The sequence below is a fragment of the Antechinus flavipes genome, chromosome 2 (assembly GCF_016432865.1).
Source record: "Antechinus flavipes isolate AdamAnt ecotype Samford, QLD, Australia chromosome 2, AdamAnt_v2, whole genome shotgun sequence".
Classification (NCBI taxonomy): Eukaryota; Metazoa; Chordata; class Mammalia; order Dasyuromorphia; family Dasyuridae; genus Antechinus; species Antechinus flavipes.
Window position 1 is genome coordinate 546971334 of NC_067399.1, and position 17230 is coordinate 546988563.

Sequence of the window (17230 nt, forward strand, 5' to 3'; positions counted from 1 at the left end):
CAAGATAAAAAAATTGGTTTTAAGTCTTGTTGAAGGCATCAGTGAATATATATATATATGCTTATATAAGAATATTAATATATAATGTGTATATCTACAAAATGTATCCATTTGAATCTGTTTAGTTTTGTTTTATCTTTCCTTTTTTGTTGATATATAATGTTATATAATTTGTTCATCTATAATTTGTTGATATAATTTTATGTATGTATGCATATGTATTTTTAAAGATTCTTCTTAGTTTATTTAGTGTCTTCCATGTTTCTATAAATTCCTCATTTTCCTTTTTTTCTTAGAGTGCAAAATACTTTTAAAATTAGTATCAAGTAATTTTGATCTTAGTTTGGTATGTTTTACTACCTAGAGTCAGTTTCCCCTTAATTACCATCATTTTTCATTATCTCCCTTAAGAGTTGTGTTTCCAAATTAATTTTATGATTTTATCTGGCTCTAAAAGTAATAATTTGATATGGCAATAAATCAGTTTTTTGGGGAGTGTCATCATTATTTTTTGATAGGATCCAACCATGAACAATGAACATTATTTTTAATTTGTCTTCTTTAACTTCTATAAACAGTATTTTTTACTTGTATTCGTATAAGTCTTGATCCATCATGGTAGATTGACTCCCAGATATTTAATATATTTTGTTTTTATTTCATTTTTTGTTTATTTCTTATTTTTGTTTTAACTAAACAATTGCCAATAAGCATAAACATTTCAAAACAAAAAACAAGGAAGAATTTTTTAGAAGAAATTGAACATCAGTTTTCTTTAAAGACACAAATATATAGAAATATATTGTTTAACAGGATAGTTACAGAATTGTTCTGTTTTGCAGTTCTTTATTTCCTTTCTTTGTATTTAAATATTGATGCTTTTTATGACTTTGATTACCTACTAATCTACCTTAATACTCCCTCTAAGATGAACTCTTCCTTTTGAATAAAACAAATCAACACATTGATGATTTCTGAAATGCATATTGTGATCCTTTAATGTGAAACAGATGATTTTATATTCGTGGTGATAGGGAACAAGTGAAAATTTTTTTTTGTTTTAAGCAATATGCACAACTAGACCTGCATTTTAGGTTTCAGTTTGAGAGGCATGTGGGATATCCAGTGGGGGATATGAGATTGGAGATGAGGAGAGAGATGAGTCAGTCAGGAATACAATCTATTTAGAGACTGACTAAAAAGAACCATAGAATGTAAGAGACTAAAGATGAATGAAAGAGAAGAGTGAAATAGCTAGAACTAGAAAGGGTCTGGGGGAGTCAAAGATAAGGGTAATGTCAGGAGAGCCCATTCTCTTGTCTGCTCTCAGTGGACTCACAGATTGTGCAAATAAATGTGGTTCTGAAGAATGTTATGATCTTATACTGAATTTTGTTTACCTCTGTATACTGTTTTAACCTAGGGCTTTGAATATAATGGATGTTTAATTTGTTTTATGAATTTAGATTTGTGGATGGTTTTATCTGCACTAATTTTTCTAGTGGTTATCTGAAAATATAAGGTACTATGCTTATTTAAAACTGAATTGATTTATTCTATCTTAAAATCATAACAGACTTTCCTCAGTCAAAAATAAGTTGTCCTCTATTTTCAAGGAGAAAAACTGATGGCAAAGTCATCTTATAGTTTTCTAGACCTTGTTGCACCTCATTACTGAGAATAGAAACAACCTCTAGAGAGAATGCAATTAACATTGAGTTGGGATAGGGAACCTATCTATGTTAAATTGTGAAATGAAATGCCCTCCTTCCTGGGTAAAACATTTTTTACACTATACAGTAAGCAAAATGTTCTTGATGGATAATGACATTCACAATCTAGCAAGGAAAAATTTGATTGAAAAATAAAATTGTAATAAGTTTAGAACCTGAAATTTTCCCCCAGAAGTATGTTTCATTTAACATTTTAAAAATTGGATTACATTTGAGAGAACCATTTTTAATTCAGATCATATTAGAAAACCCAAAATGCCTTTTGTTCCAATTCCTTGTATGTGAAAAAGGTAACATATTTCTCTTGGCAATAGAATTGTAGAGAAGGGAGGAAATCTTGAACATCTACTCTAACCTTTTCCTTTTACAAATGAAGAAGTTTAGTGACTTGCCCAAGATCTCACACACACACACACACACACACACACACACACACACACACACACACACATATACATATATACACACACATAACTTGGGAATAGAACCCAGATTTTCTTACTCTTATTTCATTATTCTTTTTATTGTATAAACTGTGTTGCCACCCATCTTACTTGATCAAATAAACTGTCTTTATTTTAATCATCAAAAGGTTCCAAGCCAATGAAAATAATTTATATTGACTCACCTCTTCCCAAGAAAGAAATGACAGTAAGAGAGAGAAATCAAATTTTTCATGAAGTACCTTTGGACCTTTTGACAACCAAAACTTCAGCTATTCCTGTCTCTGCTGTATTTATGGACAAACCAGAGGAGAATATATTTCAGTGGGATGTAAGTGTTGCCTGGATGAGAAAATAAATTTATAAACATTTGACTTCCTTCACTTTTGAAAGTTTTAGACAAATGTAAAAGATGCCTGTATTTTATTAAGTAATATGTCAGGTGCTACTGTGTTAGGTGCTTAGATCCAGAAACAAAAACGAAATAGTCTTTGCTTTTAGAAACTTAATCATTTTCAGTGAATCTTAAGACAGTCCCACAAAACCTAATTTATAGGTTCACAGACTTTTTACTAATAGTGTGATAATGGTTTTATTTTATTAAGGTGCCTTCTGATATTAAGCAGTGCCGAAGAATTGAGACTTTTGATGATTTAGATCTGAGTTTTGATGAAGATGTTACAGAATTAGAAACTTTTGGAGTAACAGCTAACACACCATTAAAAACTTTGAACACATCAAGCCTTTCCACGTCATCTACTGTAACCAACCTTAGCACAACATCAAGCACAGCAACCGTTCCCTCTAATCCTATAAGTTTATCAAAGATTCTGATGGAACAATTGAAAAAAGAGAAAGAATTGGTGACCAGTGTAAACAGTGGGCCAGAAGAGCAGAAAATTAAAGATAATCAGGAACTTTCATTATGTGACAGTGTTCTAGATGCTAAAAAAGCACAGTTGTGTTTGTCTGGTAATGAATCAAAGCAATCTGAATGTGATTCTTCCTCATCCAAAGACTTTGAAAAAGAAAAAAGTGAATTAAGTGAAGAAAATGATACAACTTCAGATGAAGAATGTGGTGCTAATAAACTAAAGGTGCTAGAGAAAACAAATACTTTTAAAGAAAAAATTGATTTATCAGAAGCAAGTAACATTCAAAGTGCTTCTTGTAATAGTGATACAGATGAAGAACGTTTAATTATTGACATAGAATGTAAAAATCATGATAATACCAAGCAAGAGATTCCTGTCCTTAATTCAAGTCCTGTGCTAGATACTCTAAGATCTCCTGTGCCCATTCAGATTTCTTCTGAAAACATAGCTGATGCTCCTTGTAGTCACGAACAGAAAAAATGTGCTACAAAAAAGTCTGGTAAAAGATTATATAAGAAATTCGATCCAGTTGGACAGATTTTAAAAATGCAAAATGAACTCTTAAAACCAACTTCAAAGAAAGTCCCTGAGCAAGCCTTTCTGAATTTGGAAAATTCTAAACCCCAACCAATAGTCCTTGCTCCTGAACAACCAGGCACTTCTACTGATACACTTAAGTCTAAATGTTCTTTATTTCAGAAACCAAAAGGACGTGAGTAGGCATTTAGAATTTTTTTTTCCATATGACATTTGTAGCAAATAGTTTTCCTTGCCCTTTTTCCTCACATACTTTCTTTACTTTGTTCTACAAACTTCATGTAAAATGTGACATTTCTTGTTACTCTTATTGCATTACTTTTTGTAATACTTCTACTGAGCCTTAGTTTTCTTTGAATAAAATAAGTGGGCTAATTTAAACCAGAAAATTTTAGATTGTATATTATTTAGATAAAATATGAGTTATCTAAGGGGTTCCACAAAAAAAAAAAAAAAAGGTCGTAATGGCAGACAAATATAGTATCTATTTTGTTGTTTTTGCTGATCATGTTCAATATGTACTTTCACTTCATGGGTAAAAGTATCACAAGGTGGTTAAAATAATAATACAAGAGAAAAGTTGGCTTTATATTGATCTAGAATCAGAATTTGAATGCACCCAATAACATTAATCATTTGTTTTGATTGTCATCAGTCTTGGTGTAGTGCCATTAAAATAATTAATTTTCATTTTTAATTACTGAGTTTTTCTATCAATACTCCCTCCTACATAAAATTAGATGTGCATGTAGGTATAACTAATATTCCAGAAAAATCATTTCTCTTAAAAGAAAGAAAATATATGAAGCCAGATTGTCTTTCTCATATTTTATATGAAAATAAGAATAGTATTTTGAAATGACTGTAGATCTAGAGTTAGGAAGGAACCTAAGAGACTGAGGAAACTGAGGCCCAATATGGTTAAGTGAGTTGCCTTTAGTCATGGGTAGTAATTGTGAGGGTAGCAATTTAACTGAGATCCTCTAAATCCAGAGCCAATGTGCTTTTTTCCTATAAGCTTTAAAGCCTCCTATTCTACTCTTTCTCAAAGATTGTTCCCAAAAAAGAAGCAGAAATAGTGGTAGAATTTGTAACAGAAAATGGTCACATAAAATGGAAAAGAATTTTATAGGTAATCCTATAGATAATTGAATCCATTATATCATCTTGTGATTTGTATCGATGAAAACATATTGTTATAATACAAAAACTTGATAATTCTTAATGAGTATATACACAGCCTAATGATCAAATCTGTTACTTTTAAGGATTGCTACCACACAGCCTTCAGATGTTTGTTGAAAACAAATCAGAATACTTAACACCTCAAGAAGGAAATCTTGTTTATAAGTTATTCAACTTTCAAGATCTCCTATTACTTGTACGTTGTGGTATCCAGAAAGTAGAGACAAGGCCACGTTCCAAAAAACGGAAAAACGTTAGAAGGGTAAGTAATTATTGGAAAAAAAGGAAGACTTGAGTGATCGAATAGTATAGTATTAAGTGCACCCAATTTACAATCCAAGGTCTTAGATTCAAAAGTTACCTCTGTCTCTTGCTCATATTTGTGATTTTGAGAAAATTACTTAACTTTCCTGGGTTGTCCTCAGTTTTCTCATCTGTAAAATATGGATTTGAAATGTATGGACTTTTAAAGTCTTTTTCAGCTCTAAAGCTACAATTTAGTATATAAACTAACCAGCAAATACATATGATGCTTTTGGTTTTTTTTTTTTTTAAGTTTAAATTATTTTAGAACTTTCTCTAAGACCCTTTGGTTGTAGAGCAGGTGGCAAACTGCATTCATATAGAATTTCCTTACTAAAAGTTGCCTATTGCACTGAGAAAATCACAAGTCTAGACAAAATAGGGGCATATCTACAATAACTTTTTTTTAAGGGTGAGATACTTTTTGATGAACAATTTAACTTAAGTAACTTTACTTAATTAGACTGAGATTTCTAAAGCATGAATTTTTTGGATAAGACATCATAATTGTAAGTTTAATTAAAATGGGCAGAAAATTACTTCGGTGAATTTAAAGTTCATATTGTTGTATATAAAGTCCTTAATATTCTTTCTGTTAAATTTAGGGATTGCTTGTACACATATATAACTTCTCAAAATCTCTGAAAATACCATTACTCTGGAATTATTACAGTTATGTTGAAATAGTTGTTATTTCTTTTTCTTAAATAAAATAAAGTTGTTTTCTGTCATAATAAAAGAATAAAGTATGCTGAGTAAGCAGATGTTTTGGTCAACTATTTGACACAGGGATTCTGATTCCATCTATGCCACTAACTTATCTTGTTTAGCAAATAGTCACACAGGGTCCTTTAATATTTGCTGTGTCATTATATTATAAGATATAATCTTTTAGTAATTATTCTTTTCACATCCTGGGAATAAGACCAAGCTGTATCACTTATTGGTGACAGCAATTTAATGACTAGACTTTATCTCACAAAATTACTAGATATGCTTACTCTAATTTAGGTTATGTAATATGCTTTCTTGATGTTAACAATGGAGTTTAGGTGTTTTTCACATCTCTTAATTTCTTCCTTTCTTTTGTTTGTTTTTGATTTTTGATTTTGATTTTTTTTTTTTTTTGGAGACATTTGGGGGTAAGTGACTTAAAGGTCACACAGCTAGAAGTGTTAAGTATCTGAGACCAAATTTAAACTCAGGCCTCCTGACTCCAGGCTGGTGCTCTATCCACTATGCCATCTCACTGCCTCCTCCTTTCTTTATTTTGAAGGAGAGAAAATGTGAATATATTAGAAAATATTCAGTTCTGATAGTTTTTTCTTATCATTGGTACTGTTTCCAAATTTTTAGAAAACATTGTTTTTCGGAAAGGTTTTGAACTGAATTTAGATTTCACCTATGGATTTTTGCAATAGAAAGTCAAAAAGTATTTCTACACGCTAAAGTGATAGTTTTATAGCATAGCAAAAGTAATTTTTGATAATACTCATGCCATTAAATTAAGTTTTAGCATTTGATCTTTTTGTTTGGGTTTAAATTTTTCTTGTCACATGTGATTTCTTTTAGGGTCAACCTCATTTCTTTCATTTCCTGGCCTGTGAGTCCCTATCCATTTGTATTGTGTGCTATATTACTGGCACATAGAAATGGTTGATGGCCAGCATCCCTTTAAGTAAGAATTTTCCAATTGTCATTGGAATAATGACTTCAATCTAGAAAGAAAAAATTGGTAAGGAAGTTGCTATACATTGACTAAAGAATTTGAACACATCTTTTTCCAATTAAAAAAATGGCATGATATTAGCAAAGCAAGTAAGAACCAGCTTATCAAAATTTAACAGGAAGATCATTCTTAGTATATTTATAAATTAGAAACTTTACTAGTCTAGACAACTTAAAAACCAGTACTTGTTTACATTCTAATAATGTCCTTTAAACAACCAACATTTATTCCCTAAAAGTAAACTTGTTTAGGCAAGACTTTAGATTATGAAAATTCTTGGCTCCTGGCATACAAGAAGCTGAAGTCTATCTAAGTTGCCTCTCTGGTTTTTATCATGTTATTTTTTCCGTATTTTTCCACTTACAGCTAGTATTTAGACCTCGGTGCAACTTCATTTTCCTCTATTACCTACCTAATGTAATCACTTAAATAATCTGATTTGTGTTCTGTAATCATTCGGAAGTGAAATTAAGAGAGTAACCACCGCAAATGTTGGAATGAACTACAGAGGCTTAATTTGGCCCATGTGATGAAGTATGGAGCATACTTATTTGTTTCATGTTCACATTTCTGAATATAGCTTAGTATAATTTCTTTTTGTGAAATTCAGATGAAGTGATCTTGAATGCAGTGTTTGTCTAAATGAGTCTAGTTTCATAAAGGCTTTATTCTAAAATGTGAAATTCATAAGACTGATTATTTCAAATGTATATATGGATTTTCAGGAACAGAACAGAAAAGGCCAAGTACTGGGTAATTTTGAAAGAAAAAAGTATGTGTTAGGATCTCATTTGGGAGGGCACAGAGTATAAAACCTATAATGAGAATTTTGTCTCAGATTAGAGGAAGTAGAGGGAAAGAAATCCAAATAAAGTTATCCATTAGAAAAATAAGAGCCAGAAATTATATCTAAGAAAAAACACAAATGTTAACATGACAGCTGTAGCTATATTCAAAACATTATTTAAAATTTTAACATGTTGTCATAAAGTAATTCTAAATATTTTAAATATTTAAAATTTTAACATGTCATAAAATAATTCTAAATATTTTTAGTGTGATTTTTCTTTTCTCCTACCTGGAGATGGCAGTAGAGGTCATAGAAATAGATATAGTTTTCTGTACAAATATTCTTAGTGAGCCCTTTTCCTCCCAAATGCCAAACCCATAAAAATAGTGCCTTTGTAAAGTTATTATATTTGTTTTTATTATTTTTTTAATTTTCCTTTTAATTTTCTTTTAATTGAAATTATCAAGGAATTCAGAACTCTGATCAATAGAATTTTTTATTTTGCTTCTATCCTGACTCTACCATTGTATGACTTTGGGCAGGTCACCTTACCTCTTGGAGTCTTGTGACCAAAGTATCTCAGATGTCATCTTGACCAACTTAGACTTGTAGGAATATCTGTGACAATTTGACAAGTAGTCTGTGTCCCCACTCTGCTTGAAGACTTCTCCTTATGTAGAACACTTTACCTCCTGAAACAATCCATTCCATTTTTAGACAGTTCTAAGTTTTAGAAGCTTTTGTTCATATTATGCTGTTATCTGCTTCTGCATCTGCTACCTAGGATCCCTAGTTCTGTCCTCCTGGGCCAACCAGAATAAATGGAATCTTTCCTTCCATTTCAGAGTCAAGCCATTAAGTATTTATTATGTATCCACTGTATGTCTGCATTTTACTATGGGCTGTGGATACAAAGAAATGCAAAAGCAGCCCCTGCCCTCAAAGAGGTTACAATTTCCTAGGGGCCACAACAGGCCAACAGTTCTGTAGGAATAAGATAAGTATGAAGGATAAATTGGAGATAATCTTAGAGAGAAGCCATTAGCATTGAGAGAGAGAGCAGGAAAGGCTTCTTGTGGAAGGCGTGATTTTAATTGGCAGCCAGGAATTGAAAATGATGGAGATCACCCTAGCTTAGGAGCAGCCAGCAAAAATGTTTAAAGATGGGAGATGAAGAGTTAAGTGTTCAGGAACAGCCAGGCGGCCAAGGTCACATTTGGAATTAGGGGTAAAGGTAAGTGATAAGAAGAAGGAATGGGTCTGGTGTAAAGGACATTAGAAACCAAACATGAAATTTTACATTTTATCTTTTAAGTAAAAAGGGATGTATTGAGGTAGGAAGTGTGAGAGGCAGAAGGACCTGTGCTTAAGGAAAATCACTTTGACAGTTGAGTGGAGGATAGATTGGGGGTAGAAAAGACTTATGGCAGGAAATATTCAATAAGTTCTGGTATTATAGGAGTGAGGGGCTGAGAACCTGTACCAAGATGGTGCAGGACAAGAGAAAAAAAAGTTGACCTATACCAAAGATGTTACAAAGGTAGAATGGAGAGGAGTTGGCAACAATTTGAATATTGATGGTGAAAAGGAAGAGACAGTAATGATACATAGGTTGTAAAACTGGGTTACTGGGAGATAATGATTATAACCTTGTTCATAATAGTGAAATTTGAAAGAGAGGCGAGATGAGGGTAGAGGGAGGACTGGCAAAGAGTAGTTTTGGACATATTGAGTTTAGGAGTCTATGGAACATTCACTTTGAAATGTCCAGTAGATAGTTTATGAGACTAGCAGTCAGTAGAAAGGTTAGGGCTAGATAAAGATATCTGAGAATAATCTGCCTAAAGATGATACTTGATTCCATGGCAGCTCATGAAACCACCAAGTAAAATAGTATACTTCTGACTTCTCCCTCTGGACTTCATCCTCACCAAGTCCCCATCTCATAGAGCTATATAGAACCAATTTCCCTATTAATATCCAACATATCTTATAGGGTTGTGAGAATAAAACGTATTTATGTGTAAGTGCTTTAAAAATTATGACATATTTAAGGTATTTGTTGTAGTTAATAAATCAAAGCAAATTTCAGTTGTTTATTTTTGTATTTCTAGCAATCTCCAGTTTACATATTGCCAAAATTGGAGTATCAAGCCTGTTATGGTGTTGAAGCTCTTACTGAAAGTGAACTTTGTCGCTTATGGACTGAAAGTTTGTTACATTCTAACTGCTTGTTTTATATTGGTAAGTGTGATTCATATTCCTTTTGGATCATTGCCTCATTAGCATACAGTGACTTGTATTACCTATTTCTTGCTCTTAAGATTTTTAAAATTAATTCTCTTGCTCTAGTTAGTGAAAGATTTGCTTGCTGTCACTGCATTATTGTTAGGCAGGCAAAGTGACATTTTATAAAGGTTTTCAATAAAATTGTGTGGAATATTGAATGAGGAAATGAGTAAAACAAGATTTCTATTTAGAAAATATAATTGAAATAGCTATTTAGTTTATCAAGATTTTATTGATTCATATAATTATTAGGTTTAATTGCTTTCTTCCTTCTCAGAAAGTGGTTAGAAATCCACCTGCATTTAATTGCATTTCCTCTTTGCTTAGTGCTTTGTAAAGTAGAATATAAATGTGTTTGTTTTTGCTACTTTTTTATTGCTGCTAGAAATTTAATATGTGCAAACTTTTTTTTCCCACAACATAACCAATATGGAAATATGTTTTACATGATTGCACATATATAATCTCTATCCATGCTTAATTTCTTGGGGAGGGGGAAAGTGCAGAGAAAATTTGAAACTCAAAATTTTTGAGGCTCATAGGTGGCACTAGCCCTGAAGTCAGGAGGACTCGAGTTCAAAGCCTCAGATACTAACACTTAACATTTCCTAGCTGTGTAAACCTGGGCAAGTCGTTTAACCCAAATGCCTTAGCAAAAAAAAAAAAAAGTAAAAAAACCCTCAAAATTATATTAAAATAAATTTTTAAAATTGTCTTGACATGTACTTGGGGGAAAAATAGAATACTTTAAAAAAAAAAGTTTACTTATGCAACTTTTGAAGCATTTCTATTAGCATCCATTTTGCTAGCTATAATTCATTCCACTTGGAGATTTATCTTGCGTGGAAAGACTAAATTTTAGTAAATGTTTATTATATGCCAAGGTCTATAATAAGGTCAGGAGATTCGGGGGGAAAAAAAAAAACATTCCTGCATTTAAAGAGCTTACATTCTAATAGTAAATAAATAAATGATTATAGATACCTAGAAAGTAAATAATCTTAGAAGAGAAGGCACTTTTAGCAGGGGACGGAATGGAATTGGGAGTAGGAAAGGCCTCCTTTTGAAGGTGGGATATAAGATAAGTCTTGAAGGAAGCCAGCGAAAGCAAGAAGTGGCAGTGGGGCTGAATAGTATTTAAGGCATAACAGAAAACCATTCGTGGAAATAGAAGATAGACTATTTTGTGCTGAGAGCATCAAGTAGAACAGGAAAGCTAGATTGTGAAATATATGGAAGGGGGAAGGGGATTAATGTATTAATTTGGAAAGGTAGATAGGATCCAGAATACTTTGTTATTTCATCTTGGAATATGGAACCAGAAATGTAGCTTAGAATGTTTTGAGACAAATTCAAACCTTTTCCACTAGTTTTATCAATCAAACATTTATTAAGCACCACCCAATTAATGCCAGGTATTATACTCAACTCTGGAGATACAGAAAAAGTCAAAATCAGTCCTGTCAGCTTATTTTTGCAAATAACTGCATACAAGCAAAATGCATATAGAGGTTACATTGGTGATAGTCTTAAAGGAAAGGCATTAGCATTATGGGGAACTGGGAAAGGGCTCTTGTAGAAGGTAGAATTTTAGCTGGGACCTAGAGAAAGCCAGAAGATGGAGATGAGGAAAGAAGAGAGCATTCCAGACATGGAGAACAGTCAGTGAAAATATTTGAAGATGGGAAATAGACCAATTGTGAGAAATAGCAGGGGAAAAGGTTCGAATTTGGAGTCAGAAAGACTTGAGTTTAAATTAATGATTCTCAAACATATAGTAGTTAATGTGATACTGCATAAATTGCCTAAACATTTTCATCATCTAGGAAATGAGGATATTAATAGCACCTATTTCATGAAATTATTGTGAGGATCAAGTGAGAGATAAGTAAAGTACTTTTCAAACATTAAAGCATTGTCAAAATGTTATTTTTTATTTAATTATAGACTTAGTTGGTTCTATTGCTTCTTTGCTCCTTGTCTTCTGAGGAAGTCCATAAGAACTGATATGAAAAAAAATCATTTACCCTCTTGGACTCCCAGGGACTCAATTTATCTCTAATCCCAAAATATCAGTCCATTAGCCACCGTGGGTCTCAGCCCTGATTTTCTGTAGAATGGGGATGCAAATAAATTATGAAACAGTCCTTCAGGAACTTGAAGAGAGCTATCTTGCTATTCTCTTCTCTTGCCTAAACTTGACTATGCATGACTAAGCATCCCATTCCTACAACTTATCCTACTATGACATGATCTCAAGGCCTTTTACAAACATCCTCCACTGGATATCCTATGTCTTAACAGTATCCTTTTTGAACTATGTCCACAATTGAACACAGTTCTCTAGGTAAAATTTTACCAGGGTAGAGTAGAGTGAGACTGTCGCTTCCCTATTACTGTAAACTTTGCCTCTCTCAATGTAGCCTTAAGATTGCATTAATTTTTTGGAGGGGGTTGCTATATGACATTAATGACTTATTGATTTTGTAAATCCACCAAAATCCCCTGTGTTTTTTTTAAGTGATAGCATTCAAACTATGTCTCTCTCTCATCTCTTACTTGTGAAGTTGATTTTTTTTTTTTTGGTACCAAGTGTAAGGCTTTTCATTATCTCTGTTCATTTTCATTTTATTAGGTTATCTTCAGTATTATAGGTTCTCAAGATCCTTTGGATCCTTATTCTTATCTTTCAAGGTATTAGCTATTCATCTCAACTTAGGGTTAACTTAAAATTTGATCAACATATCTACCATGCCTTTAAGTCACTGATTAAAAAAAAGTGAAACAGCAAAGTATACCATCTTCAGGAAACTTTTTCACATCAATACTACCAAGCTCTTGTTACTTCAAAACATTCCTTTTTTTTTTTTTTGGGCGGGGGAGGAATATATACACATACATATATATATATATATATGTGTATATATATATATATATACATACACATATATATTAAACTTAAATACCAAATAGGGAAATTAAAAAAAAATCTGAATAGTAAAAAAGGAAAAAAAATTGCCATGTACACACAGAACATAAGAATATTTAAAATATGAAACAATATTCAAGAAGGCCTATATAATAAATACAATACATTTTGCTCAGAGCTGTTCATCTTTTCTTTGCTTCTTTGTAGGTTTTCTTTTGTTCTCTGCACTTTATGCTTTATTCTTTTTTTCCCCTTTCTTCTCCCAAGAAGGCTACTATTAAGTACAGGTATGTTTATACATACATACACACATACATATCCACCAAATGTACATGTGTAAATAAATATTACACACATAAGTACACATATATATCTATTAAAGACCATACTATACAGGTTCTCTGTTCTCTGTTTCTCTGAAGGCAAATAATATCCTTTATAATTCCATCTTTCCATGTTTTTCTAAATCCACCAACTCATTATTTGTTACACCACAGCAATATTCCAACTTTATAGTATCTAGTTATTTTAGTCTATCACAATATTGATTAATATGGCTGACTTATAGTGTGGTTTTCCAGTTTTTCTCTTTTGATTAAATCTATTTTACTTTTAACTTTTTCTGAGATTAATGATTATTGGCCCTGTTTTTTTTTTTTCCCTAAAAAATTCTACTCCTGATCATTGTTATTATGTTTGTATATATCTCTTTATTCCTCTTTAATCTCTCAATTCTTTATTGACTCCTCAGCTTTACTTGTACCCACTACCTTGCCCTCTTATTACTTAGCTTATCTCCTAACCCTCCACAATCTTTCTGTTATCTTTTCCTCCTACCCTTTCCCTCCCTCTTTATCCATTCCTGAAAATCTACACACATTATTTCATTCCCATTAATCTACACACACTTCTGTACCCCCTTATTCTATTCCCTCCCCTTATTAATAATTTTAGAAGATTTTTATACCTTTTTAGTTATATATGTATTGTTCCATTCCTGATGTGAGTAGCATTACAAAACTACCAGCCCTCTCTAATTCTTTTGTCACTTCTTTATTTCACACCTCACTTGTATAACTTAATTGCTCTTTTCCTATGTTTTGCCTTTTAGAATGTTATCATATTCATTTGTATCCCAATCTTTCTTTTTAATTACCTACTTGCTAATTATAGTCTTAGACATATGATTTATATTTCCATGTCTAAAACATAAATAATTTGTTTTTATTGAAATTAATCTTTGATGTTTACCTCACATTTCTCTTAAATATTAAATGTCAAATTTTTTTTTTATTAAGTTAAGGTCTTTTTGCAACAAGATCCCTGCAAGTCTGGCAATTCATTGAATGGCCTTTTTCTTTTTAAAATTTAGGATATGCTTAACTTTCCTGGGTACAACATTTTTGGCAACAACTCTAGTTCTTTTGTTCTTTGATATATATACTGTTCCAAGACTATGGTTTTTCAGTGTAGTTGGATTATCTTAAACATATTTTAACAACCAAAATTAAATCACAAAAATATCCATTTTTGGAGACAAACACAGTAAAGTTTGCCTTAATTTGACATTACCCTGGACATTTTCACTAAGTCTTAGTCTAGTTTCTCATTGTGAAATAGAAGTGAAGATGGTCTTTTGCAGACCAGGCCAATGTAGAACAAGTTTTAGGAGATCTTTTTAAGCTGAAAAGGCTTTAAGTATAGGCCTTCCAACAGATTGTTATCAAAGAAGAAGCCTAGCTGAATTTAGACAGTCACCCAACAATTAGCTACCAAGATAATTAATGATAACTATTTTTGTCCATAATAATTCAAGAAATTACCTAAGGTGTGGTCATATTGTAGAGCACAGGTGTCAGACTCACTGCACGTGCCAAACACCAGAGAGCAGTTAGAACCAGATTAAAATGTAATTGAGAAATATCTGACAAAATAAATGAAAATATAGCACAACAGATAATTTTTCTATCAATAAGTGGCCTACTGGCATCCGTTTCTATTTAAGTTTGACACTATTATAGTGGGTATCAGTGAGATACCATGTATATCACTAAAATCATAGAACTTTGAATTAAAGATTGAAGAAATTAGAGATTCAGCTTTAAAATAAAGATGTGTACAAATTATAAGTTTGATGTCAATTTGCTTCAATAGTGGAAACATTTTCAGTCTGCAAAGACATAGGTTGATTAAGTCATTTTTAAAATGACTTTTAAATTAATTTGGAGTTACAGTACATAGAATGTTTTAAGGAGAACTGAAATAATATTTATTAAGATTTAACCATTTTAAAGTTTTTAAAAAACTAAATAGTTTGGGGGGGCTTATTTAGGTTCTTTTTTTTTTTTTTTCATTTATGACAGCTTAAAAAAATAGGTTTGACCTGTATTTTCAGGACATATTGATGCATTTACATCAAAACTTTTTATGCTTGAAGAAATTCCCATGGATGTACTCAAAGAGAAGTTTGCAACACTCAAGTAAGATAACAATTTATTGTGGTAGGGAAAAAATAAATTGATACGACAATGACTCCTTTGTACTAGTTCCAAAACAAGAATAAAATGTCTAGAGCAGCTAGCTCTGCTATTCCAGGAGGAAGACTTTGTAAATATATGTTTGAGATCACACAGAAGGGTCTGGTATGACCCATACCATTAGGAGAATGATGCAGGGGAAGTAAAGCCAGATGGCCACAGGAAAGAGAATAAGGTTATCACCACCTATAGAACTGTCATGCAGATTAGGAACTGTATAACCTTTCTTCGAGAGGTTTTTTTTGTTGTTGTTCAATAGTTTTAGTTGGGTCCAATTCTTTGGGACCTCATTTATTAAATTCCAATTTATTTGAATATGAATTACCCAATTTGTTTTTGAACTTTTACTGTTAATTGGTATGAGCTCATAAATTTATTTTAATTCATTTGTAACTATGTTTTGCCTTAGCTGAGATTTAAATTGATCTATATGTTACAGTGTAATTTTACATCTCTTGTTGGGTTTAAATTTGTACAGCAAGCCATATGAAAAGACTGATTATTTTCTCTTGGAAACCAGAAGTTCTTCACTATCAACAAGTAAACAAATGATACTTGTTAAAGAGTAGATAGTATTGTTAGGATGAATACAGGCATGATTAACACAAAAAAGGGAAAAAGAATAAAATCCAGTTAACTGCTTTTTCAATAAAAAATATACTATTGAAATAGCAATAAGTGTACCATTCATATAGTGCTGTGAGAAATATACAACAAAGAGAACCAGTATAGATGAAGATTTAGAAAAGTGCAAAGCTGAATACCTTACCTCCTAAGTTTAAATTGTTACTAGATACTATTTAACTTAATCTTGTGTTTCTCAGGCCTTGTCTTGACAGCATTTTCTGAATGTAATAAGCCTCAAAGCTTCAGCTTCTGGATTTGTTGTAGTCTTCCTACTAAAAACTTTATTTTGTTTCTTCACCCCTTTTGATAAAACTTGCGTCAATTTTCTTTTCTTTTCAAATATAAAAACCTTCCCACTTTCTTCAGATAATACAACATCACATATTAAATTTGTTTTTTCCTTGTCTGTTTTCTTGTTTATTCCTTGTCCTTCCCACGGAGAACTAATTTATTCCCAATTCTAATTCTTTTTTCACTCATTTTCAAAGTTTAATTTATAAGGGATAGTGGTTTGGTTTTGGTTTTGGTTTTGGTTTTTTTAGTAATTCTCTCCCAAATTAAAGTTCTTAGACCAATAGTGCTTCTTAAATGGATCACTGTTCTTTTTCAACATTTTAAAATACAATTTGAATAGGAGAGTGGTTTTTAGAAAACTTGACAAAATGATTTTTTCTGCATTTATCCTGAGTTCATACTGAACCAAACATATATAAATCTACAAAAGTAAAATTGTTCATCTGGCAAATGTTTGTTAAGAATTCAGTTAACCTACGATAGGTGCTGTATAAAATACAAAGATAAATCAGACATAATTCCTATTCGTAAGGAGTTTATAATCTGAGTTATTGTTTATTCCTAATTCAAATTAGAGATAATTTATTATTTTGGATTGTCAACAGTATTATCCTTTTTTATTAATGCAAATAATTGATTTGCTTTGCATTTGTAAGGATTAGCATTGTGAATTTTATTTTGTATGTATTTATTCCTCATAGTACTCCAAATGCATTTAATGTTCTCCAGCATATTCTGAAGAAAATAAGTAGGTAAGCAGTTTCTGAATGTTACGTTATTTTCTGTGAATGTCTTATATAACCAAAACAAATAATAACTATTAGAAATATGACATAGAAAATATCATCTCTAGGTATCTTTCAGTTAATTTAATTATTTTGTCAAAATTTCAGGGAGTTTTTTGTATGTAAATTGTAATTACTATTCATTAATTAGCATAACTTGAGTTTTGAGTGGCT

General features: G+C 31.6%; 1 protein-coding gene across 1 annotated transcript in view; it reads left to right on the forward strand.

The window, feature by feature from the left end:
* Positions 1-17230, forward strand: part of LOC127551303 (little elongation complex subunit 2-like) — a 48500-nt gene that overhangs the window by 11815 nt on the left and 19455 nt on the right. The window contains exons 5-10 of the mRNA XM_051980935.1: positions 2326-2507; positions 2782-3763; positions 4857-5035; positions 9710-9839; positions 15209-15293; positions 16973-17023. Coding sequence (XP_051836895.1) covers positions 2326-2507; positions 2782-3763; positions 4857-5035; positions 9710-9839; positions 15209-15293; positions 16973-17023 — 1609 coding nt within the window. The remainder of the gene's footprint in view (positions 1-2325; positions 2508-2781; positions 3764-4856; positions 5036-9709; positions 9840-15208; positions 15294-16972; positions 17024-17230) is intronic.